General features: G+C 55.9%; 4 protein-coding genes across 4 annotated transcripts; 3 read left to right on the forward strand and 1 right to left on the reverse strand.

Annotated features, from left to right (window-relative positions):
- Positions 1 to 1,549: 1,549 nt before the first annotated feature.
- Positions 1,550 to 3,949, forward strand: DICSQDRAFT_64380 (cytochrome P450; the record flags this gene model as incomplete). Its single annotated transcript, XM_007367471.1, has 14 exons — positions 1,550 to 1,682; positions 1,739 to 1,833; positions 1,890 to 1,981; positions 2,032 to 2,075; positions 2,143 to 2,240; positions 2,299 to 2,477; positions 2,535 to 2,785; positions 2,849 to 2,915; positions 2,979 to 3,173; positions 3,235 to 3,264; positions 3,321 to 3,554; positions 3,616 to 3,648; positions 3,707 to 3,735; positions 3,789 to 3,949. 14 exons carry the CDS (start codon positions 1,550 to 1,552, stop codon positions 3,947 to 3,949), a joined length of 1,641 nt encoding a protein of 546 aa, XP_007367533.1.
- A 352-nt stretch (positions 3,950 to 4,301) lies between these two features.
- On the reverse strand, positions 4,302 to 7,086 carry DICSQDRAFT_171781 (uncharacterized protein; the record flags this gene model as incomplete). Its single annotated transcript, XM_007367472.1, has 6 exons — positions 4,302 to 4,425; positions 4,487 to 4,689; positions 4,747 to 4,885; positions 4,957 to 6,318; positions 6,375 to 6,670; positions 6,730 to 7,086. The coding sequence occupies 6 exons, from the start codon at positions 7,084 to 7,086 to the stop codon at positions 4,302 to 4,304; spliced, it is 2,481 nt and encodes an 826-aa protein (XP_007367534.1).
- A 2,659-nt stretch (positions 7,087 to 9,745) lies between these two features.
- DICSQDRAFT_181779 (dihydrolipoamide succinyltransferase) lies at positions 9,746 to 12,365 on the forward strand. Its single transcript, XM_007367473.1, has 7 exons — positions 9,746 to 9,873; positions 9,940 to 9,998; positions 10,064 to 10,188; positions 10,509 to 11,306; positions 11,388 to 11,511; positions 11,739 to 11,864; positions 11,929 to 12,365. Exons 1-7 carry the CDS (start codon positions 9,797 to 9,799, stop codon positions 11,979 to 11,981), a joined length of 1,362 nt encoding a protein of 453 aa, XP_007367535.1. The 5' UTR covers positions 9,746 to 9,796; the 3' UTR covers positions 11,982 to 12,365.
- Positions 12,366 to 19,269: 6,904 nt separating this feature from the next.
- DICSQDRAFT_156146 (uncharacterized protein) lies at positions 19,270 to 23,311 on the forward strand. The gene is made up of 4 exons (XM_007367474.1): positions 19,270 to 19,737; positions 19,804 to 20,796; positions 20,852 to 22,226; positions 22,281 to 23,311. Exons 1-2 carry the CDS (start codon positions 19,367 to 19,369, stop codon positions 20,750 to 20,752), a joined length of 1,320 nt encoding a protein of 439 aa, XP_007367536.1. The 5' UTR covers positions 19,270 to 19,366; the 3' UTR covers positions 20,753 to 20,796; positions 20,852 to 22,226; positions 22,281 to 23,311.
- The last annotated feature ends 2,745 nt before the right edge of the window (positions 23,312 to 26,056 follow it).

Genomic DNA, 26,056 nt, shown 5'->3' on the forward strand with positions numbered 1-26,056 from the left:
AATATGGTCCTCTCTGCGGTCCGTCTACACCATCCCGCCAGAAGACCCAAACGCCTCTACTGGTCACCCCGTGATTGCGTCGAAACGCCTCTCGTGTCACCATTGGCATAAGCAATACGGCCAGCGGGTGCGTCTTACCATTAGTCCTATCAAACCTTTCCCTACTCATGACCTCCCCGCGTGTACTCAGTGCCTGTCGTCGTTGGCGACTCTGAGAAGGCGATCGCGATTGGTCCGTTATGGATCTTTGGAGTATTGGCACGCATTTCTCACAGCAGGTTTTCTAGTCACGAGGTTTGGCAATTTCGCCGCAGTTTCGACCGAATGTCAGGCTACCGTTCCTAGTCAGCGGACCGTAGTCTTGAACTTGGCAGACTGAGCGGTGCGTCCAAATTCATGTCACTTGCGGCTGATCGACTGTGGTATCGTTACAGTACGATAGATTCTCTTCGCGAACTCTTTGGAACTGGAGGTCCTGGCTCCTCATTGGGAGAGAGTAGGCGAAGTGTATCGTGGGGATCTTGAGGTCCCGCCGGTATCTACCTGGGCAGCCGTGAGATGAGTCATTAGAATGACCTTCGGTAACCTGGACCAGAGTCGCAGGCGCTGCAGAGCCTCGGAGACAATCTGGATTCTGAAGCTAGTCCGCTTCCTAGAATTCGAGTTCAAGGAGGAGGGCAAAGGGATATGTGGATGTTTCTCAGGAAGCGCCCCTTTGAGGGAGCAATGGCTTGGGTGAATGTGACGGATCGCCTCTCGGAACATCAACGTGCCGGATGTTCCGATGGGCCGACGAGTCCACCCCGACATATCAAGTCGCCAAACATATCGTGGCAGCTGAACGGAGTGATCCCAGAGAGAAGACGAGGATCGTCTCCACCTGACACTAGAACGCTCTCGGTTCGACCTATTTCCCATGGGTTGACCCGTCGCCTTCCTGGTTTGCCGATCCGTCGTGGTTCTCACGATATTGTTCTACGCAGCCTTTGACGAGCGGAGTACACGAACGACCCTGAACTCATTTGGAGTTCTCGAAGACAGATTTGATAGCAAGCGCGTACCGTCCTGTCCTCCACGCCGGCGACCCGCCCCTACTGACCATTCATAATCCATAGGTGGCGCCTGCGATGTATCCCAGCCTCCTCTCAAGAGATAAGACACTGCGACGTCGCTTCTCTGCATTTGACCATGTGGTCTGTGTTGCACGTCCCAATTTGGGACGTGTGTCCCAACAACGCGACCCTTGTTAACTTTCACGCTTACGATCGCATACCGACTCGGACGGCTTTGAGCGTATCCGACATGTTCTCATGTGCTGCCTGGGTGACGTGGATCTGGAAAGTCACGCTCACCCACGTTGCAAAATGATCCACTTGGCCCGGTTCCGACGGACGTTTGTCGCGAGCCATTAGTTGGACGGGCTTCTTCATGTATGTCATGAGAAGAGCGAGAAGTATATAAAGCAGCGTGCGGTTCGCCGCTGTCTTTCGGCTGTCTCCTTAGCATCCCCCTCTGGACGGACAGGATCGTGTACTGCAACCCAACACTGATGCTTGTATCCTTGCTGCAAGGGATTGTTATTTGCTCGGTTACGTGGTTCCTGTGGAAGTACTTCCGGCAGGTCTTCGTCAAATCACCCCTCGACAATGTTCCTGGCCCTGCCGCGGAGTCATTCATCTATGGTATGTATGCGTGCGTTCCCATGTAATGTACCACCCTGCTTGACTCCGCATTGCAGGAAACCTTCGTCAAATTCTGGACAGGAATGGCTGGGACTTCATCAAGAGTTTGGAGTCTTACGATGGTGTTGCCAAACTACACGGTCCTCTTGGTGTACGTCCTTCACGCTAATTTTTCGGAGTTTCTTTGTGACATGCCGTCTTTTGCAGCACCGGATGCTATTCGTTTTCGACCCAACCGCGTTGCATAGTGTCATTGTCAAAGATCAGTACATCTACGAGGAAGCCGCATTTTTCATCTCGTATGTGGTAATGGCAGAGGAGCCTCTTCTTGAAAGCTCACCCCATCTAGGTCCAATCTCCTCAACTTTGGTCCCGGATTGCTCTCAACTCTGGGTAAGCAGTCAAACTCCGCACTTCCTTATAATTTTCGCGAATAAGCTCTGAATCGTGCCTTGTACAGGGGACCACCATCGCAAGCAACGTAAACTACTCAACCCCGTGTTCTCCATCGCCCATATGCGACGCATGATTCCTATATTCAACGATGTTGGCCTCAGAGTTGGTCCTTTCTCATTCTACTCATTCGTATGAAGCATTCACGCCATCCCTATTGCAGCTGCAAAAGGCTATCGAATCGCGTGTCAGCCCCCAAGGCGACCCCGTAGAGCTGGATATGCTCACTTGGATGGGTCGCACCGCCCTCGAGTTGATCGGCCAGGCTGGATTGGGCTATTCCTTTGACCCGCTTGTCACCGACAAGCCCGATGACTTTGCAATTGCGGTCAAGAATTTCTCGTGAGCTTCATTGCCGGGGTGTGATAGTGGGCTAGCTCTGATCTGCCTCCTTTCTAGGCCCGCAGCATTGGAAACCACCCTTCTACGCCGCCTGTTGCCGTACGTTTCCGAGTTTGGGTCGCCGGCTTTCCGTCGCTGGGTCGTGGAGAGGTTCCCGCACAAGGGCGTGCAGAAGCTCAAGTCGGTTGTTGACGTAATGAATTACCGCTCCATAGAGATATATCGTTCGAAGAAGCAGGCTCTGGAGCAAGGTGATGAAGCCGTTGCCCGGCAGGTCGGCGAGGGCAAGGATCTGATGAGCATCCTTCGTGAGTTCTCTGGTACGATATCATGGCACAGCCACACGAACTCTAACTGTCTGTGTCCTTCAGTGAGAGCTAACATGGCGGCGTCGGTTGAGGATAGGTTGCCGGAGGAGGAGATCGTTGGCCAAATAGCGTGAGTGTGTTGTCAAGTCGAGTGACCGTGGGACGCGAACGTGACTGACCCTCTTCATACCAGCACGTTCATCTTCGCGGGAATGGACACGACTTCCAACGCCCTCGCCGTTACGCTCTCCCTCCTAGCACAACATCCTGAGGTCCAGGAGAAGCTGCGTAATGAGATCTTGGAAGCCCACAAAGGCGATGTCTTTGACTACGACATGCTCGTGTCTCTTCCTTATCTTGATGCAGTCTGTCGCGAAAGTTTGCGTGTGTAAGTAGTGTTGCCCTTGTTGATGCTTCTGCTCACCCGTAGCTCACTTGGCGTTTGATAGCCATGCTCCAGTTTCAAACCTGTTCCGCGAGTGAGTAAAACTGAATCCTTCTATATTTGCAGTATTCGCTTACTGAGTATTACCAGGACTCGTCAGGACGTGGTACTACCCCTGTCGAAGCCTATCCGTGGCGTTGATGGCACGATGATACATGAGATATTCGTCCCGAAGGATACGGTTGTCGCAATCGGTCTACTGGCGTCTAACCGAAGTAAGGCGATCTGGGGCGAGGACGCAGAGGAATGGAAGCCGGAACGGTGGCTGTCGCCCTTGCCCGAGAGCGTCGCTGAAGCTAAGGTCCCCGGCATCTATTCCAACCTGTGCGTACATCCTCTCGAGCATTTGGATGTTTCTCTCGAGACGCTCAAGTCTTAATTGCAGGATGACCTTCTTGGGTGGTGGCCGCGCTTGCATGTACGTTGCTTGACTTTCGGTCATTGATGACGCCGCTGACGTCCTGATATATATGTAGTGGTTTCAAGTTCTCACAGCTCGAGATGAGTGGGTACTCATATGCACATCTCCATGCAATCGCTAATGCTTCGATCTCGCAGAGGTTATTCTGTGTCTGCTGCTCTCTAAGTTTACCTTCACGCCGTCCGATAAGAAGATTCACTGGAACCTGTCCGGTGTTCGTTTCCCGACGGTCGACGGCAGCCCGAAGCCCTCTATGCCCATGAATGTGGCATTATACAAGGGTTCTGTGCATGCCTAAACCTTCGTTCATCCTTGCCCGTTCCCGCTACAAGCGTCTCCTTCTCTGAGGATGGCTTCGGCAACATACCTTTTCCAACATGTACTCAGATCTTGGCCATAATCTGCTAGTAGCTGCTGCAATCTGTGTATCGCCTTGTGCGTGTGCTCATTGAGTACATCTGTCCACAGTGAGTTACGTCAGGTCAAGGTATAGAAGTAGTTCTGGTTAGAGATGGCCTGACGCAACTACGACAGATGAACAAAGAAGAGATATACTAGTCATTACCAAATTCTGCGTTGCTAGCTTGGGCGTGCGTACTTCTAATCGTTACAAATCATCAAATACCCAACGTCGCCGATACTCCTGGGTATCATAGTTCCAGTGCCTCACGAACTTCAGATTGACCAGACTCCGACCCATTGACGGCCTCAGTAGGCGCGGTAGGATCCGCACTAACTTTGGTACAGATCCATGTCGATGCATACATATTCACCCTGTTAGTCGTCCAGACCATCAACATGTGCGAGCTAAGTACGTGGAAGGAGCTTTGCTGACCTGTCGATACACTTCCCAGCAGTCCGTGCGGCGACATGCTTGCTCCTGAAACCCTGTGCCGCAAAGTTGGCGATATACCAAGGCTTCAGCCCCGCACTGCGAAGCAGGACGCGCCCGCCGACTTTCATTGCTTTGTTGATTGCCCGGATCTCTTCCGTCGCGCTGGTACCCTCAGGGTCGAACCAGTCCATATGGTCCATGATCTGTCACAGCAATCAGACGACGTTGCGGGTTTTGAGGGACTTCAGAACGGGACATACCACAGCAACAGTGACTGTCTCTGGCTTGATGCGTGCAAGGACCTCCACAAACTCATCTGTATGCACACGTAGACCGTCAAATGCACCGGGCTGCGACAGCATCTTGTGGGCCTCCTTCGAGAGATACGCGGGGCAGCACCTGCGATATAACAGCATCGTCAGCCCCTCTATGCCCTAGTCACTGGACAAGGAAAGACAAGTGACACTGACTCTTTGTCGTACTGGCCCTGCAAGCACACCCGATAGAAGTAGTTGCTGTTCTTCAATAGCGTGTTCTCCACGACGGGGTCGAGCGTGTTCACTACATACTTCCACATTGCCTCCTTCGCTGAGAACGTGCCGCCGCTCGAGACCGAAGCCGCGATCCCGTCGTCCGAGATCATGTCCCGCTGGTTTTTCGGCACGCCAAGAGCGCGCCACAGGAACCGCTGATTCGATATCACAAGGTAGCTCAGGTACTTGCTCAGGACGACCGGCCTCAAGCGCGTCCGCCAGATCGCACGTTGCTCCCGCAACGTCGTGGCCGCGCACATCTGCTTGACCGCGCCCGACAGCCCGAGCAGGCGAAATAGCCACTTGGAGGACTTGACAGCTATCCGCGAGCCACCCGTCTCGTAGAGACCGCCACGTGATGTGAAAGCTGCAGTTCTGTCGAGCCAGTATTGGAAGGCGCGCGAGGAGAGGTAGGGCGAGAGCTTGGAGAGGAGGAGCTCGCGGAATTGCGGATGGCGGCCCTCGCCAAACATCTTCCACACGTCCTCATACGGAAGTGCGTTGAATGCAGCGACTTTGAGCTCGAGCAGGTGGTTCTGAGTCGGATTGAGGTCGACGGCGTGAATGGAGCGCGGACGGTGGAGAGCGTACGAGAGCACGTTGTCGCCGGCGGAGGTGATGGCGAAGACGACGTCGTCCTGACCAATGTTGAGAAGGCGCTGGTCCTCGGCAGGGTCTTCCCAAGTGAATGCGTAGATATATTGATTGTCGAACTGGGTGTGCTTTTGAAGCGATTCGTCGTAGTACAAACGCCACCGCTGGTTCTGGTAGAAGAACGACGGGAGGGGGACGTTTGTCGCGAGGTTTAGGATGGCGGCCTCAAACCCCTTTGAGCGCAGCTGGAGGCGTGTCTCGGATGCGGCAGCGTTTTCGGCCTCAGACCGCTTCTCGGAGTAAAGGATGGGGGAGAGGTACGGGGACTCTGTAGCAAGTGCGTCGATGTGCTCGGCCGCCTCCCGAGCCAAAGCACCAGCCGTGCCATACGTGGCGGCCCTTTGACACCCAAGCCATATATAGTATGGAATACCACCGAGGAAGTAATTGCGGTCGTTGGCGTTGAGGATGGTGCCGAATCGGTACTCGAGATAGTCCCGTCTGCTCTCGTGGAGGTGGACTCGGTCTAGCTTGAACCATGAGCGCCAGAACGCCCGCGACAACGAGTTGACGTGACGCGAGTGGTGCCCGCCGGTGAAGTTGCGGTAGGAGAAGCTGGATTCCGCTTGTACATAGAAGTCGACGCAGGCGATGAGGCCAAGGGGGGTCAGCAGATCTGTGAGGGAGTCAATGACGGAGTAGAAGCTGTGCAAACCCGATGTTAGCGTGACAAATCTGCGATGCACGATCGACAGACTGACTCGGGTATCATACTCAGAGAGTAGGACATGCTGATGAAATCAGCCTTGACGCGATGCTTTTCGCTGCTGCTGGACGTGACCACGTTCTCCAAGCTAGGACCGGACGGATCCAAACTGAAGGTACGGGCATCTTCGCAGATGACATGGACGTTCTTCCACCCGAGCCTGGCAAACCGCTCGCGGGCGACCTCACACAGGGAGGGGCTCAAGTCGACCAGGTAGACGTGGGAGAAGAATTCGGGTACGGAAACGTAGGAGTTCATCTTCTCGATGTTGTACCCCGTCCCGCCACCGACCTATAACATACCCGATTGGGGTCACCCACAGAGACTCGAACAACAACGTCACGACTTACATCGACCCAAACAGGCTTCGCGCTCCCGTTAAGGCGACGGTGCTGCAACTGTGCCGCGGCTAACTGGAGCATATCTTCTCTCCCGCGGAGAAGAGTGCCTCTCGTTACATCGTAAATGCTCGCCTGGGTCCGATAGAAGCCTTCGAGGGCGCGCTGTTGCCCAGATAGGGACCGAACCTCGGTAGAGTTCCCCAAAATGAGGGGCTTGAAGAAGCAGGCGTACGCAAACCTGCCGTAGACGATTATGTGCTGGCGGAAGGCGATAGCGAAAACGATCAGAGACAACAACGTGCCGCAGAGGAGCGTGTGCTGCCGAAAGTACACATAGAGGTGCTCTGCGCCGGAAAAGTCGAGCATTTCGAGCGAGCGTTGAACTAGCCGTGGAAGAGTGTCGGAAGGGTGAGCCAAGTGGGCAAATGCACGACGTCCATCGATATAAGAGGCCAGGGAGGGGAGAACAGTGTTCCTAGTGCTTTCTGACCCCGCTTGACCCAAGACAAGCTCGAAGCGTCGCCTGCATCCTTGAAGCCCTGCGATTGGTGCGCCATTGACCAACTCGAGAGAAATATTTCTCGAGCAGCATGTCAGCCGGGTGTCGGACAGAGGTCTCGAGGGCGTCCGACGAGTGTACGTGCGAGCGCTACCGACCCACGTTCGCAGTCGAAAGCGTTGGGCATCACGTCCGCACAGCTGCAGAACGTGAGCAGGTTGGCGCCATAACAAGCGACAACACATACGATGGATCCCACTTGGGCGAACGTGTGCGAACAGTTCTCTTCGATCCCCACAGCCTCCCAGCGGGGGGCATCATTCTGGGCATACACGTGCGCTCCGATCGCTCACGGGACTGTAATCAGAGTCGCATAAAGTAACGAGACTGCGACATTACACGGCTCGATAGCGGCTGGTGGAAAAACAAACACCATATCAGCGAATTGGAGAGAGCTCCTGTAGAGGCCAGATACCTTTGTTCCCGTCCAGACGACATCTATCGTGTAGCATTGAAGGGGGTGCTGAGGTATATTCGACTCGAGCAGCGGAAAGGTCCTGCTAGACACGTCGCACCAAACACGAAGAGTATGCACGAAGAGATGAAGAGGTCCCTGCGGCTGCAAGACGGTGTTCTAGAGTAAGCATCGCGGGAACCGTAGTGGACCGTGGCACGTGCGACTTACTAGAGTTCACGGCCAACAATTCCGCATGCAGTCCTCGACTCAGATCGAGTGAATTCCGAGACTTAGAGCTTTGCAGTCTCGTGTCCATATATATTCGGAAGAGACAAGGAGGAAGACCCGAGGATAGCAAGAGGCCAACGTCTACAATCGCTAGCGCCCATGGACATCGATTGCTGGTGTCCACAGTGAGATAGTAGACTACTTGCTGTTGGGTCCTTGATGATTGACCGACATGCGAATCAAGGCGGTGGAACAAAAGAAGAAACGTATGCATCGACTGGTCGGCTGCTGGCGACGCAGCCGCATTCTGCTCTCCGCGTTTATAATCCAGACACTATCGCGAGAGGCGTAAGTGCAACCACAATACAACAACATTACGGCACGAATGCACTCACCATTCTCGCCGTTGCACGGGAAGAGTGCTTAGTAATGTCTTCTTCTTGAGACAGCTTGTAGAACGCAGGACTTCCAGTTGGCCTACAAACACCAGACTGTATCAAGACCGGCTGCCCGTCGAACCCAAGAGGCCCGTGTCAAGCTAAGCGGTCATCTTGCTGAACATCAAGACATGCCCATTACGTGTTTGGGCATACAGCGTACCTCGCAATCAGCCCAACTTTAGCGTGTCGGAACTTGGACCGTGATCGAGGGTGCAAACGACATCCACCATCTGGCCAGGCATTGCTATCAGGTACCACGAGGACCCCATGCGGATCGCAAGGCGTACTTGCCCTGCTTGTGGACCATTCCGACACCAGCAGTCTAGACTGCTGAACGAGAAGATGGCCAATCAGCGGACCTGTAACACGGCATACACTCGTGTAGTTGTAAGAAACAACATGGTGTCGGGTACGTAGTTACAGCGTTCGTCAAGGCTCAGCCCTTGTCGTTGCTTTAACGAGCGTCTGCGTGTGGTTGGTCAAAAGTGGGCCGCATAAACCGAGTATGGGAGACTCACGGATGTGATATCAAAGTTGAACACAAAGAATTCTTGGTGTTGCGAGTTAGGCAAGCACCCGCGACTGCACGCTAGCAGACTCGCATTCACGGATTCCGGATGTCGTGTCCGACGGTCCGAAGGCATGAAGAACCGATGTCTCCTGTTCTCTGCAGGTGGGTATACGCGAGAAGCACCGACAATGCAATGCCAACGTCAGCTAGATGTTGTCCATCCCGGTGCTCCCTTGGAGGTACAACCTCGGATACCTGGCAAGGTTCGGCAATCGTCAGACAATGCAGTCAACCGGGAGGTAGCAAAACGTACCTGCGAACACTGCCGGCTCTATGCACATTGCACTGGCGATAGGAAGATAGCGTGCAGCACATGCTGGCTTGGCAGAACGTTTGTCGTTCCCGCCAAAACCGCTGAAAGTCGCCGTCTAGGACGGGTACGGATACCGTGCGCACCTTCTCCGCTGAGTCCTTTGGTTCACGAATTCCCGAGGCCTTCTCAGAGCTTCTCCTAGGCTCATTGACGCACGAGCTACATCCGACCAGCCGAACGGACAATGAGCGGAATGCTCGTCTCGGACCTTGCGGTCGCCGAAGGAGCCATGTCCGAAAAAATTGCTTCTCCTGCAGCACGCATTGGAGGACTCAGACGGGACTATATGCGTCCCAATCCACTCGAGACACAGCGGAAGGCTTGCAGAATACGAGGAATATCATTGGTCGCCCCAGACGACGGTGGCGAAGGAAAAGATGGACACCGTTTGGGCTGGGTCGACGAGCATCGGACTTGTTCGGTGGTGGGCGCTTGGGGATGCGCGGTGATGATGTCGTCGCGTCGCTGCTGGCAGCAGCCTTGACCTCAACAACTCCCGGCTCAGGCCTCTCCACCCCCCATTCCCCCTGCCCTCGCTCGTTCGCCGCCATCCTTTCTAGTCCCTAATATGTTTTCAAGGCGACTAGTTCACCTTGCGCGCGGGCGTGCTCTTCACGCCGATGCTGCACTACTCTCACGCGGATGGTACGCGCCTGATTTGTTCCATTCAGCGCGAGTGGTGTTCTGACCTTCATTCGACTTGGCATACAGGAAGGTCGCCGGTGCATATGCGCAGCGTGCAAGCTTCCACTCGACGAACCTCCTCCAAGGTATGTATTTTCTGTGACCTGCGAACGGGGACGCGTAGTGACGTCAACCTGTATTTCCTCACTAGCTGAGACCGTTAAGGTCCCCCAGATGGCCGAGTCCATCTCAGAGGGCACCCTTAAATCATGGCTGAAGCAAGTTGGAGACACCGTGCAGGCTGACGAGGAGGTCGCGACCATCGAGACGGATAAGGTGTGTATGCTGATCTCCGAGAACGTCCCCTGCTCGCGCATCTCTGCCTGAGGGGGGAGCAAGCAAAGCCATATTCGCCTCGATGTTGCATTTCCATGCATCATACATGCAGCTCCGCACACTGCTTTTCTATACGGGGCTCCTCCACCCTCAATGCGGGTTTGTGCTGCTGCCCTCCTGAGATACCCAAATCGGGAGGCGTCGGGGGTCAATGAGCACATGCGCATGGAGAGATGCGCGCGATTTCAGTGAATCGTGACCAGGGCCATAAGGCGTACATCTGTATCAGCGCAGTTTACTGACCTATTCTGCCTGGCCAGATTGACGTCTCCGTCAACGCGCCTGCAGCCGGCAAGATCACCGAGCTCCTCGCCAACGAGGAGGACACTGTCTCCGTCGGCCAGGACCTCTTCCGCTTCGAGCCCGGCGCAGCCGACGAGGTCGCGCCCAAGGAGCAGAAGTCGTCTGAGGAAGGCAAGGACCTCAAGGAAACCAAGGACAAGTCCGAGCCCGCCGACCAGCAGGTCGAGAAGGGCACCCCACCTCCACCCTCGCCGTCCCCCGAGCAGGTCCGGAAACCCGATCCGGCGGGCGTCCAGGAGGGCACCGCAAAGAAGGAGCTGAAGGACACGACGAAACCTGCCCCCGCCCCCGCCCCCGCACCTAAGGAGAAGGGCGAGAAGAAGGACGCGCCCGCCCCTGCGCCGCGCGTGCCGGGCTCGCGCAACGAGACGCGGGTGAAGATGAGCCGGATGCGTCTGCGCATTGCGGAGCGGTTGAAGGAGTCGCAGAACGCCGCGGCGTCGCTGACGACGTTCAACGAGATCGACATGTCGAATGTGATGGAGATGCGCAAGAAGTACAAGGACGAGGTCCTGAAGGAGCACGGGGTCAAGCTCGGGTTCATGAGCGCGTTCGCGAAGGCGTCCACCCTTGCGCTGAAGGAGATCCCTGCGGCGAACGCGTCGATCGAGGGCGACGAGATCGTGTACCGCGACTACGTGGATTTGAGCGTCGCGGTGGCGACGCCGAAGGGTCTCGTCACACCCGTCGTGAGGAACGCGGAGGGCCTGAACTTTGTCGAGATCGAGCAGGAGATCGCGAACCTCGGGAAGAAGGTGCGTGTGTGACAATCTGTCTTTGCCATGGATGCGTAGGATCTGACCATATCCTCCTACATGTGATTTTCGTCGTGTCAGGCGCGCGATGGGAAGCTCACGCTGGAAGATATGGCTGGTGGTACCTTCACCATCTCCAACGGCGGTGTCTTCGGTTCGCTGTACGGCACGCCGATCATTAACCTCCCTCAGGCTGCTGTCCTTGGTGAGTTTTTGGATATCCCGTCGTCCCTGGTCCGCACGTCCCACACCTGTTCCCGCCCCTACCACTTGTCTTCTCATTAGCCACACGGGGCTTGCGTCACCTCAGTCGCGATCGTGTTGGCTGCAGACTCTGCTTATTTTCACGTCACGGGCGTGCATCCGTTGTCTCGATCGCATGCTTGTTTGGTGTATTACGTGGCTGACGACATATCGTACACTTTCCTACAGGCATGCACGCCATCAAGGACCGCCCGGTAGTCGTCGACGGCCAGATCGTCATCCGCCCGATCATGGTTGTTGCCCTCACCTACGACCACCGTCTGCTCGACGGTCGCGAAGCCGTCACCTTCCTCGGTATGTTCTACTCGGTTGCTCTCTCCGTAAGCGCGATCGCTCACTGTGATTTCGAATACGACAGTCAAGGTCAAGGAGTACATCGAAGACCCGAGGAAAATGCTTCTGGCGGCATGAACTCGCTCCGGGCTGACGGGTGCGGCTGACGGGCAATCGGTGGATGTCGGAGAGGTTGGGCGGTAGCACAGAAGCCGTACGCGGACTTGATCGTGACGCTGCTGTCGTGTATACTGTACAAGCGAACGGTGTCCTCCGACGTGTGCGGGACCGCGCGCCTTCCCGTGCTACAGAAACTCGCGGGTCGCGCGACGTCTCCGTCTGCACTCGTCGGTCCCCGAAACTCATCGTTCCTTTTCCTGCATCCTGGATCCGGGCTCCCCTTGGCTTTAATCACATACACACGCATATATACATACAGTAGGTACATACTCTCCTCGCGAATTTTGTTGCTAGATAGTAGTTGTGTTGCATACATAGTGCATATGAATATTTAATGTCTAACACAATCGGACATGGCGTGGACCGGAGTATCAGCAGTTCTTGTCTTGAGCTTCAAGTTTCCTTGAAGGACGGAGACCTGGGTCTGATCTGCCTTGCCTTGACCTCGACGACTATGTCCACGACCATACTTACCTCCATCGGCTGGTTGTGTTTCAGTTGAATCCCGCGCTCTGAGATCATGACGAGACCGTGTCGGTGCCGGAGTTAGAATGTACACGGACGCTCCTGCATAGTCCCGACCCATGCTCGCTGTCGTACTCACCGTCCGGTAGCCTCGGTTTAGACGCAAGGACGCAAAAACCTTCGGGGCATCGGGGCCGGAGCCTGGAGCCCCAGTCCCCGCAAACAGCTCGAAACGGACTCTGAATGTCAACGAGTATCAGCTCCCAGACTCCTAGGCAGTCTCTTTCCCGTTGAGAAGGGTTCCGGCATCGGGCGCAGGACCAGGGCCCGATAGGCCGACGCCGCCGGGAGCTGAGCGCTGAGAACCCTAAAGACGTCATAGGGAGGACGTCCGATAAGGCTGCTCGCTGCTCGCCGCTGCGTTTTCAGCTGCGTGCGTGAGGAGCTTGCGTGCGCCATTCCAATCTGGCGTTGACTGCATACGGACAAGGCGTTCTCAAGAAATCGGAGGATGCTCGATCTGGCGTGGTGGACCGTCCAAACTCGAGGCCAACCCCACGGATTCCACATAGTAGGCCAGTCTGATCAGGAGGTCTCGCCTGTGCAAGTGCGACACGGGCTAGTGGGCTATAGGTGCCTGTATGCGAATGGGGTATTTGCGTCCGCGTAAATGCGGGCCGTACAGGCTAACGTCGAACCTAGAGCAACGAGGCAAGGGCTTCATGGAGGTAACTTACCCTTGCGTCGCATAGGAAAACCTGTGGACGTCGTGTCATAGGAAGCCCGATGCTCTACTAGTGCTTCCGCCTCCCCATTAGCTATCGCCAGAAGGTAATACTACATATAACCAAAGAACGCGAAGGCACGAACTTGCAAAACAGCCTTTGGCACGAGAAGCGCTGACTCGGGAGGCAGGAACGGGAAGCGGATGCTTCAATAGGGTTAGATTGTGCTCTGTAGTACGACGCACTAACTGCGCGCATGACCGATGAACACCTTCTCATGTCTCCATTTCGACAAGCCGACGGCAGCAAACCTACGTGGCTACCCCTATCCCAGATAGCCCTCCTCCATGTCTGACCTAGACATGGAGCCGCACATCCCGCCCGATTGACATTCCACTCATCAGTTTGCAATCGTTGCACTGCGTGAAGCGCCAGATTACGGAGGTTGGGGAACAAGGAGAGGATGAGCACATTACCGCCGCATTCCCAGCGTGTTCCCACCACATTCCGCCGGATTAGGGGATGTCGTGGTATTAACTGCCTTCCGCTCACATTCCGACCATGTTCCCCATATATTACTTAGACATTCCGTACCCTGCGTAACATGGGATTAAACGGGATATACACTTCTGTACCATAATAATCATTTATATTCATGAGGTTTGCAGTTTGGCGCCTCATATATCCCAATATAGGCACCTATTCACGGTGGTTGGTTTTTGGCTTTTGGGCCAGCAAGGACATATACATCATCATAGGCGGAAAATATATTCGAAGGCCGACTCTTCTACGCTACAGCCCGAGTGTCTGAGAAATCTGCAGACCAGCATAATAAGACACCCCATCCATGCCATGCGCCGCGTTCAAAGTGTGGTGATGTCCTACAACTGATCTGGACATCAGGCAAAGCTGAGACAGCGCGCACAATACCCAACACACGTACCTAACTGCGCATATATGCAACAATAATGTCAGTATACAGGTGCTGCTTGGGCAATGTTAGCAGTTTGCTATCAAGCTGAGACCTGAGACTCACCATCAAGTGACGATGAATGCTGGACAACAGCCGGGCCTACTAGATGCTATCAGATTCCATGCAGGGACTTTACATACAACATTAGAGGACCCACCATTGCCCCGATTAGTAGACGTACCTACAAGGGCCTGAAAACGCCTGCATAGTGAGGCTCAGACATCAGCTGGCATCCGGAAGTCGATGGCCAGTACGTACCATGAAGAGGGCAGGCACAAGGAGGGGATGGAAGAAGTACGAAGTCAAGTTGCCTATGGACGCGATGACAGACTGATATGGGGTCAGGCGACAACGTCATCACGGTTAGATAAGTGATTTTGGACAGACAAGTCCCCCTTGCCATAGCAATCCGCCAAGGCCGTTGGGGATGTGGAGGGAATCTGGAGAGAATGTGCATGTTCCCAGCAGATTCCCATAAAGGGGGAATATACTGAGGAATCCGTGGGGAACATGTGTGGGATACGCAGATTCCCAGCATGTTCCCTGCCACCGTAATCTGGCGCTTCACGCAGTGTTGGTGTCAGTCAGCCACGCTAGCGGAGACGCTGCGGGGATACTCTATATCCATGGCCCACGGCGAGCAGCTGCGGAACAGCCTCTACATAGTCGCGTGCTGAGCGATCATTGAGTGGTACAGTGGCTAACAGCGGCGTTTCATACCAGCTTCTACAGATAGCGTCCCTAGTACAGTACGCCGCTGCGGGGCGGCGCCACAGCTCGTACTTCCGCGCGCGCCGACGAGTGGCTACATAGCACTGCATTATTAGAATAGGTATGTTCGAAGCCTGAACAGTCGACGACTTGAGTGGAGAGGCTCGCGGAAATGCGGGTGAGACTCGTAAGCCTCTCCTCGTCTCTAGATCGTCGCGCCCGCATGCGGCGTACGTAGGAGTATTCCCCGGGCTAGTGCTGCTCCTACTGCGCCTCCTCGGTTTCATGAATAGCCCATCGATGATCATGAGACGCAATATGAAACCAAGGAGAGCGGTAGGCTTCTGTGAACGAGGCCATTGTCGTCAAAACGTCTTCGAAAGACTTTGAGACGTCTACTTGTCACGACGTCTCGCGCCTCGGTCGTACTTGGATGCGGAATCTGCTGCAGGCGTGGCTAGGATGGAAACAAAGAGTAATGTGCACCTGGATGCACGTCTAGCGCAGAGACGAGCACGCCCGCGAACTTCCGAACAGGCCCCGGGCCTTCACAGCCCGGCGTCCTGCAGCTACGCCACATCGAAGCCAATGTAAGTATTGCCGTCGACGTTCGACGAGAGCGCGAACACGATCGTATCATACGTACGACAGCGCGGATCCTCCCCCTTGGCACAGCGCATCGCGACGCTCTACGCCGATGGATGCCGATGGCGGCTCGCACGCACACGCTCGCATTCAGATGAAGCCTAGGGTAGGTTGCGCGGCCGACCTCGCGAAGCGGCAGTGAGGAGCGTGCTACTACAGATCCCGAGGGATGCATCTAGTACTGTATACGGAGGGAAGGCGGAGCTCGTGGGGTGCGCTGGGGAGGCTGTTCTGGCCAGCCATCCATCTGTCCCGACGAGCTCTGGCTCCCACGTACAGCTCTACCTGTAACGTCCCCCTGCATCGATGTCAGCGTACAACCCGTTCGGGTACTTCGATGACGTGAAGCTTGGACGCCGGGAGGGAGACCGGTCTCGTGTGCGAGGCCGTGCTCGTACGTACGTCCACGAGGCCGGGTATCCGGGTTCGAAGCGGGTTGGGGGCTGGCGCTGGGAAGAGGACGAGACGTGGGATGTCGTTGTGGCGTTGCAGATACATAGACAGGGCAGCGAAGAGGACTTAAGCTTTGGAGCGCTCGGTATCTGATCTGTGCGCGGCACGGTCAGCGTTGGCACGAGGACGGGCGTGATCAATGAGTGCCTGAGCGGGAGACGGATGGATGTCGAATGCCCGGCATCCACGCAGCGCTGCAACCCGGGCCCGGGTCGGAAATGAGAAGCATTGGACTGTTACGAGTCCGAGTTCGAGATGAGAGAGTGGACGCGCTGGAAGTCGGGAGAAGAGACCGACGTCGTAGGAGCAGCAGAAGCGGCACGCCGTTGCCAGAAAGGCAGTTCCTCCACAGTAAGTACTGATAGATTGTGCACCTGTGAGGATCGAAGAGTAGAATGAACTCCCCATGCGCTCGAAATCGCGCGAGGGAAGATCCGCTCGACGCTCGTACAAGGCCTGGACAGCCCGGGATGCTCGCCGGATAGGTGTGCGTCTGCGTATGTGCCAGTCAGCGACGGGAACTTGAGGGCGTCCTGTGGTGAGAGATCGGTATGGAATACAGGGCCGGATCCGCGCGGATTCTGAAGTTCTTCACTTCCTTCGCGTCGGCGTACTGGGCTTGTTCGAGATCCAGTGGTTGCGGTGCTAGCGCAGAGAGATGTACGCCCGATCCCCCATGATAGCCGTGCTAAAGACACTCGCGCAGTGTACGCGGGGCAGGGCCTTGGGCTCAAAGTCGTGGATCTGGCACGATCATGCGCAGGTGTGTGCAAAATACGCTGACGACTCGAGGTGCCCACAGGTGCCAGAAAATCGACATGAACCTGCGAGAGGTACCGCACGAGCCCGACCCGCCGGAGGGGAGCGTCGAAGCTGTGATATGTGACGACAATCAATATCCAGGACTTACAGCAGACTTTCATTCTTCGACACAATGCACCGCGCCATCGCCACTCACGGAGACCGAGGCTCGAGCCTTGCATTTGCCAACAAGACAAAGTTCACCGTCCGCGCGGCAATCACCTCCAGCGTCGCTTCTCACCTCAAAGTTCACGCTTGCACAATTGTGCCTAGCTGGGAGGGTTCGTGGCCGCATGACCTCCGCGCGGGGGCTTCTGAACGATACGTGCTAGCTTCGCGAAGATGGGGCATCCGGACGTCCCGGCGGCACGAGCGACGCTACTCAATGGCCTGCTCTTCCCGGACACGCTGAGATCTGACGACTGATGGTTCAGAGAAGCAATCTTGGGAGCAGAGTTGGAGTGCGGAGAGACTGGATGGAGACTCAGAGGTCGGATGCGGGGACATTGGATGCGGGCGTCTTGATAACGAGATCAGAAGGGCGAGCTTCGAGCGCGCGAAGGTTGGACTCTGGAGGGGATGGAGCCGCAGGCAATACATACGGTACGTATCTAGCAACAAGATGGTGACAGTCCGAGGGAAAGAGGAACTCGAGAGGCTCTGCGTGGGGGAAAGACTCGGATGCGATGGGCCTGAGGCCCAGGGCGCCGCGGTCACCAGGTCACTTGCTATGGTCGTGTGCGGACAATGGGGTTCTGCCCTTCTTCGATGTCGGAGGAATCTGAGAACACGCGATTGCCAGTGGGACATCTGTTGTGCGGATGACAATGGCGACGAGCGAGCTATTCTTTCGCGTAGTAGGAGGGATGCGGAAGAAGACAGCTGCTGTCGCGCGTTGCGATGAGACGAGAGGGGCGTGCCCGATGCACACTCATGAAATGTTCCCCGCGCGTTCGATAGGAGTGAAGGGGAGAAGATGTCCCGGACAATCCGCATCGGACTGCAGTCTGACGGACGAACGGTGTCTTGGATATGTCATCTACGGATCGGAGCATTGCGATTTCCCTCAGGCTGGCACCGCAGGCGATGCGGAAAGTCGATTGCAATCGAGGTCCGTGAGGTTGACCCGGCTGCTCAGTTTGTTGTGGGACGAGGACCCAGGCTAGTTTGCCAGGGGACGTCATGGTATGTGGGCCGCGATAGCATTCGAAAAGACGACTCGCGATCTCGGTGCGGTCCCATCAATGCAAGGCGTTCGTTGCCGCTCCGTCGTCCGCTCATCCGGGACGAATCGCGGGACCCGAGAGAGATAGCCTGAGAGAGGATGCTCGTTGCTCATGGATCTCGGAGCTGATAGGCGTGCGCGCAGCTTGCTGTTGGTCGCGAGCCTCCCGGCCTCTCTTCTATGTGAGCTGTGTGTGGACCGGGACGACAGTCATGAGTCGCACAGCGTTATGCATCGGAGGAGATCATGAAAGTGGCGGATGGGTGATGGGATGACGCCGCAAATTGATTCGGGTCGCATCGGGCGCCTGCACGGGTGTATGCAACATATGAGATGATCACCTGAAGAGGCTACTAGTTCGTAGTGCGGACGACGTGTTCGTTGTGCACATCCGTTATCTGACACACGGGGGGGCCGAGAGGCGAGGAGCGATGGCCCAATTCGACGGAAAGGGAAGGGGCTGTCGAGCTGGCACCACGTCTACTGAACCAGGACGACTTGGCGTCTACAACCGCTCGGTGCGTGCCCAGCAGAAGGGCCTACGTATGTGTGTCGCGCGTTGGCTGTGCGTTCCAACCTGTGAGAAGCACGGAACGGGGGTGTACGTATGTATCAAATTGAGGGTGTCCGCTGGCGGAGGGTGGGGCTGGAGTGATGGCAGCGGTGAGAAAGCAGTCCGTTCTGGAAGGGCAGGGCGGAGACCTCGTGTCCCTCGCGGAGGATACCAACGTGGCGAAAGTAGAACGGACTGATGGAGACGGAGCCAATCCTCCCTGCCGCCCATCAAAAAAATAAATCCGACAAAGCGACGTCTGTTCTGGCGAGGCTGGAGCTGCCTGGCTTAGTCATCCTTATCCACCTATGTCACATTGTGTCACGGTGGTCTACCACTTGCGTCTCGTATGTACGGTTACGGCTCCCCTGGTCAGCAATACCAATAAATCTCTGCTAGAACCGGTGATACTGAAATCCACACTAAAGCAATCCATGAGCAAAAAGGAGGCTACTGTCTGTGTGGCCCCCGATGCGGTGAGTGTAACGCTTGGGCCGGATGTGGACAGCGTTACAGTTAACCAAACAAGGTCACACTGGAGACCCGCTGGCTGGAACGGGGTAGATCTCCGAATCTGACCGATAGCCGCAGTGGGACGTTATGGAGCGGAGTTTGAAGTGTGTAGGTGGGTGGGGGGCGAATGAAAAGAGAATGGAGGCCGGTGCAACGCATATACCAACCACCCCCCCTTCACTCGACGCCTCGCTTTCCATTGTCTCCTCCGTCGCCGCGCTCCTCAGCCCCGCCGCTGATTCCCCCCTTTCTTAACCATATCGCCCCCATCCTGCCTCAATGATTGCTGTACAGAAGCCCCCGTCAATGTTTTCCTCGCCAATCTTCCGTCCAACCCACGCACGGCACCCCTCGGCGCCCGTCGTCGTTCGGCCGTCGCACACACCCGGTGTCCTCAACATCTCCAAGCCACCATCACACTCTGCTCCTAGGCCACAGCTCGCGCAGGCGCAGCCTCGGGCTCCCCGTGCTTCCCCTAAGAGTAAGCCGCAACAACGGTCGCTGCAGCCTACGCAGACACAAGCTGCCCCCGTTGAGAGGCCGAAGGCCCTTAACCCCTCTCCTGCTAAGGCGGAGCAGCCTTCTACGACGAACGACAAGCCCCCTCGAGGACGGAAGCAGCACAAGCAGCCCAAGGATGCTGGTGGCAGGTTAGCCTCTTCTTGAGCCCTTGTTTAGCGCTCATTGACTCACCGCAAAAATTCCACGTTGAGCAGGGATAACTCTGTCTCTCCCTCCAATGTCGTCGCGCGGCGACACGCCCATCAACCCTCCCCTTCCCCTAGGATACCCTCGCCTTCGAAGGCGGCCCCCGCCTCTCGAGTCCGGGTCTCTTCAGTCAAGCCTGAGGACAAGACCTCGACGGACCCGTTCACCGACGACGCCAATGCTTCCGCTCAGGATGGCAAGGCCGACGGCAAGGCTTTCCGCTCGCCCCCCAAGCTGAGTTCGCAGCCATCCGGCAAGCTTGCCCGCCGTCGCCAAGCCAGCGCACAGCTTTTGGACTCCCCTACTCCGAGGCTCCCATCCCGCCGCAAGGGTCGTGCTCAGGGCGAGACGATTGCCCCCTTGCAGTCGGCTTTCCCCACTTCTCTCCCGCCACGCCAAGCCAGCGCTGATATGACCTCGCTTCGCTGGGACAGCTTCCCCATATGCGATGACTCGTCTGACTTTGGGGATGACAGCGACGTCTCTCCCCCCACGACCCCCATTCGGGAGGTTTCTACAGTTCCTCATAGGGCGAAGGGAACGTGGCTGCAGGAGAAGTACGGTGTAGACGACGCTCCCCGCACCGCCCCGATGGCGTCGACGTCAGGCTTCCCCTTCTCAGGACAAAGCCCGTGCTCGACCCCTACACCTGCGCAGCGCCGACGCAACCATCGCCGGGTTCCCAGCGAAGGGGTATTCGCGATGTCGACGGATGAGGAATCCCCCTCGTCCTCCGTCTCTGACCTCTTCGAGTCCATACGGCAGAAGATTCGATCCCCGGTGTCCATCCCCCGCCAGCGTTGTTTCACCGTTCCGACTGGCACGCCGTCGTCCTTCGGGGCTTCTTCCTCGGATCATACGATCTCATCATCCGCTCCTTCCGCGACCGGTTATTTTGCAGGCTCGGTCTTCCAAAATTCGCCAAGTCCGGACGATCTCCCCGCGCCCTCGTTCTAATGGTGTAATTGTATCATAGCTCATAGAATTCGTCAAGTGTAGAGGTGGGTGGTGGTTCGCTGGTTGTCGGGAACGTCCGTGCTGATGGTTAACTTGCAGCCCGGACCAATTGGTCCCCTTAGACGCTGTGTTACCGTCGCTGACCTCGAATACTCCGCCACCTTGAAGCCCCAGCGTCGACCGCTTAATGTCTTCCTGTCCCCCACACTACTCTCCTATCTCGCCCATCCTATCCGCCGCCGTCGCCGCGTACGACATCGTTTTGGCGCCGAGCGCTGGCCGACGTAACATTATTTCTTGGTATCATTATTCCTTCGACGTTGCCTTCGTATTATCTACGCATCAGCATCAGCGACCCTCTGGCTTCCGATTTTTTCGGGCTCTTCACTCATCGATTTCCCACTACACCTCCGGCATCTACCACGGTCATCGGCTCCGTCGACTAGGACAACTGCGCGCTTTCACCCCCACATCATAGATACCCCGCCTATTGCTGGGTCAGCTGGCGACGCTGGCATTCATACCCCACCGTCGTCGCACAGGTTCCTTTGGTCCTCGACTACGTCGCGGATCAAGGCTACTGCCCATTCTCTTCCTTCCAGTGTATATTTCACCCCTACTCGACTCATGGCTTCGTCGACCCTTAACTTGTGACATTACATCTCGGCTCCCGTTGCCTGCTCTCGCATTTCCATCGCATCGCATCGCATCTCGTCCCCTTCCCTCCTCCGCCAATCTGCTCTACCCGGTCGGCCGCCCCACACTTTCAGGCTGCCCGGCGTTGTACAACAGACATATAGACGAGTCAGAGAAGATGAAAGAAGAACATCAATATTGCGTCAAAAACCTCGACTATATGGTCGGCTGGAGGGCCGATCTCGCGTATATTTATACATCTCCCCCCGGGTCCGCATTGTCGGGACGATTTTCAGTGGCTTTGCCCAGGGGCTAGTATCCGTCTTCCCTTCTCTTGGCTGGCAAATCGTTCCCTTCATGTGTCTTGGGTTCTGGGACTTTGGTTGTGTTTATTACCTTTCCTCCTATCGTACTGTAGCGTGGCGTCCTTGTTATTTCCTGGCGTCAGCGATATGTCCCATTTGTCTCGCATCCCGTTCCCCCTTGTCTCGTTTACGATGTTGGCACGCCTTTCTTTTCTTTCCGCCGTCCTTCCAGCACGATTCTTTCTGCATCGTCACTTCAATTTTTTGGCATGTTGCCGCATAGTGTATCAATATTACCCCCTCATCCTCATTGCCGCCAATCTTCTGCGCTTGCAAATTGTGCACTAGTATCCTCGGCTAATGTCTCTCGCGGCGTCTTCGCGATTGCGGCTAGCCAATTCCCTACCGTACAGTTACTGCCATATTGTCTATCTCCCGCCAGCTCCATCCCGTTCCATCGTCATTCCACGTCTATGTCGCTTCATGGGGCATGGTCGATACATGGATGTTGGTGAACGTGATTGGCTTTGCTTGTGAGTGATTTCTTTCTTTCTCTGGCTTGCGGACGATCATTGACTTGGTTGCAGCTTCGTCTTGTTTCAATACTTGCCACACATACCCAGCCACTCCTCCTCAAGTATTACTACCCCTCTTGTCCCCGGGATATTGCCATCGCTCGTGCCTCCGCTAGGTGATGGGCGACTGTACATACTCTGGCGACTCCTGGAGCCTCCGTTTCCCTTGTCTCCGCCGTACACAATCTGGAGGTTCGCGTGCGTACCTTTGGTTTGCCCGCGGCGGTTACCCACACCCTCCCTTCCGACGCTCGTTGCTTGCCATGTCCATTTGTCTCATATATCGACAGCATAGAAATGTGAATCCCGTTGTTCCTGTTCCATTCTTCCGATTTCTTGGACTCCCTCGCGTCGCGCCTGGTTCCCTCGGTTCCACTGTGTTCGTACCGTCCATCCATCGCATGCCTCTCCGGTTCGTCGTCAAGCATCGTCGCAAGAATCTCGTATCGCACTGCCTCGTCCGCTTCCATCTGTACACTGCTGCATCATCTCTATCTTCACCCGCATCTGTACACTTCCAACGCACGCATCACTGTACCACTATTACTCTAGACTCCACCTACCTGGTCGACCGCCGCCGTCGAACGCTGCTTCGGCCAAAACGGGCAGCTGTACTATCAGCGACGTTGCTGTCGCCCCTTATGCTTCCATCTTCCCCTCGACATCCCTCCTATGCGCAGCACATTCACGATATGCGGTCTCTGGGAGCTAGTTGTGTCGGTAGCTGCCGACAGGCAGATGGTGGTGTGGACGGGCAGTCGGGGGACGATCGCCTCGGGGCGGCAGGATGGCGGCGGGCGAGAGGAGGAACCGTGGTGTGGATTGTTCGTCTGTGACTCTTGTTTGGTACGTTGTCTTCGTGAGGTGTGTGCGGGTTGTAGATCGTGTACGTGATGAAGTTGTCTGGTGTTGATGGTTACGTGGTGTTAGTTCCCCATGGATGGTTTGATTCGTATACGATAAGTTCTAGGATTCTGTCTATTGTCTAGGCTTCTTGTTCCGTATGTATGAACCAACGCCCGAATATGATTGTTTCTGCATGCTATGCTCTCGCTGCGTTCTTCGCGGTTTGCCCAAGTAGCATAAGGAACGGTCGGGCGCTCTGCTCATGTTTGTTAGCACGAACTGTCACCGCTCGACAACCAGCTGCAGCACCAACACGGCCATGATCTGCGAGCGGCAATGTCGGCAGTACTCAAGCACTCACTGTATGCGCGTCTCACTCTTTGAGTGGACGATGTCGTCTCTACACGATCTCTGGCTTACCATCCTACCTTGGTCCCATCGTCTGTTTCGACACCCTAACCAAGCGACCGTCTGCAGCGCCTGCGCAACGGGGCCCCTAGCTCCCCTCTCCTGGAGAAGGTTGATGCACGACAAGGGTGCAGTTGTGTACAAGACGACGCGATTTCGCATGTTGACTGGACAGAACGCTGGATGTCAGTTGTGTCGCCTGCTTGTCGATCTGGGAGCGGCCGACGGGCCTGAAGCCGAGGTAGACTTCCAGATGGACCAGGATCGCTTCAACGCTGTCGACGAGCCAGCGGACACTCAGTACCTGCTCGTTCATGCTCGCGTCGCTGGGAACCCGGACAGGTACATGATGTATTGCATGTATACGCCCGTAGGTGAGTCAGGACTCGGGCGTACTGCGATCGTATGGCTCTATCGCCCCGTCTGACTCGTAAACTTGAACAACCCTCTGCAGAGTCCAGACGACCCCGCGGCGGACGAGATCGTCTGTCAAGCGCCGACGCTCCAGGTGGACTCTCGCCTTGGAACGCATCAACGACTGTATCGCCAACCACGCTACCTGCATGAAGCCGAGCAGGACGAGCCTGCCAACTCGCGTCATCGACTGTTTGGTCCCGACAACGCCGCGTCTCGTGATCACTGCTGGCCTGGAGGATCCCTTCGTCTCGTACCTTGCTCTGAGCTATGTTTGGGACCAGGATTCGTCGCACTGTACGCGTCTGGCGAACTACTGCACATATCAAGCAGATGATGGAACTCACGGCTTCATAAAGTATGGGAAACGGTCCTTCACGACATCGCGCGGGGCTCGGATACTCGGCGTTGCGGCCTGCATATCAGTCCATCAAGCGGCGGAGAGGCTCAGGCGTGCATATGCAACGTACGGAGCGGTAGTCCCACAAAAGCGTGGCTGCCTACATGGGCAACCGGAGACGCATCGTAGAGATGCTTTCCATCGCCGTTGTCAGGAATGCAGGCGCGTTTCGCTAGCTTCGCTGACAGCTCACTGATGTCCAGAGGACCATGGCTACCGTCCGCTTGAGCCTCTGCCTGGCGTGATAAGGGCCCCTTGCGAAACGCGCGTTCTCGGCTACGAAGCTGTACCGAACGTGTTGTCCCAGCCCCAGTCATGAAGATGGCTGTAGGCCGAAGAGCAGCGTGATGGTGGTGTATGGGACACAAAGGTGTTTGGGTATAACGAACTCGTGGAATTTATTGCTATATAACGAGAACATGGGTCTCGTGTGGTGTATATGTTTATGTATATGCCTATTTGCCAGCATCGTCAATATGGGGCTGGATGGGGTATATTTGTACCGAGCGAGTCTAAACGGAAGCGGCGACGCAGATACCAGGGGATAGGGATACAAGTCCGGAGAATAAGGTCGTGAATCCTGGGTATGAGGAGATGTATCTGGCATGGGGTATATGGAGATGCGGACGAATTTGCGAACGACTCCGAACGGAAGTGGCAACGCACATCTGAGGGTACAGGGACACATGTGCGGGGTATGAGGAAGTGAATCCTGAGTTAAAGGAAATGAATCCTGGATAAAGGAAATGAATCCTGCGTGAAGGAAGTGAATCCTTGATAAAGGAAGTGAATCCTGGGTAGAGGAAGCGAATCCTGGGTATGAGGAGATGTATCCATGGCGGATGTGGGGAACGCGGCCGAATACGCATAGGCAAGCGAGTCCAAGCAGATGATCCAGGGGTATTAATGTACGAGTCCGGAGTATAGGATTTGAATCCTGGGAGGAAACGTATCCGTGGGGTATGTGGGAATGCGGCCGATCAAAGAACGTAGACACCGAACCGGATGTATGGCTTTGTTTGTTATGGTAGAAGACGAGGAAAGTCACTGGCAGACCGTCACGGACGCGAACCTGGGAACTGGGGGGGACGACTCAGGAAAGAAACTCAGGGACGGAGACAGGGAAAAGGCAGGACCAAGAGGTGAAGTGAAGCCAGCGATGCATCCAGACAGACAAGCGGAGGTGTCGGGGTAAGCACGTCGATGAGGGGTAGGCCTCCATGATCAAGGAGAGTAGTCGTCGTCGACTGACGGCTACCGTCCTCGATTAACGATGGGGACCGAGGCGGCAACGCAGACCCGAGGGTATAGAGATGCAAGTCCGGGTTGATGATGGGAATCCTGGGTACGAGGAAGTGTATCCGTGGGGCATATGGGAACGAGGCCGAAATTGCGAGCGAGTCCAAACGGAAATGGGGACGCAGATCCAAGGATATAGGGAATACGAGTCCGGAGTATAGGAGTTGAATCCTATGTGCAGGTGTTGACTCCTGGGAGGAAACGTATCTGTGGGGTATGTGGAAACGAGGCCGATAGAAGAGCGCAGACACTGAACCGTATGTGTGGCTTTGTTTGTTATAGATGGAAGGCGAGGGAAGCTGCTGGCAGACGCGAACCTGGAAACTGGGGGAGACGAGGGAGACGACGCAAGGAGAATCAGGGACTGAGACAGGGAAAGGTGAGACAGGGAAAGGCAAGACCAGGAAGTGATGTGCAGCCA

This window comes from Dichomitus squalens (assembly GCF_000275845.1).
Source record: "Dichomitus squalens LYAD-421 SS1 unplaced genomic scaffold DICSQscaffold_25, whole genome shotgun sequence".
NCBI lineage: Eukaryota > Fungi > Basidiomycota > Agaricomycetes > Polyporales > Polyporaceae > Dichomitus > Dichomitus squalens.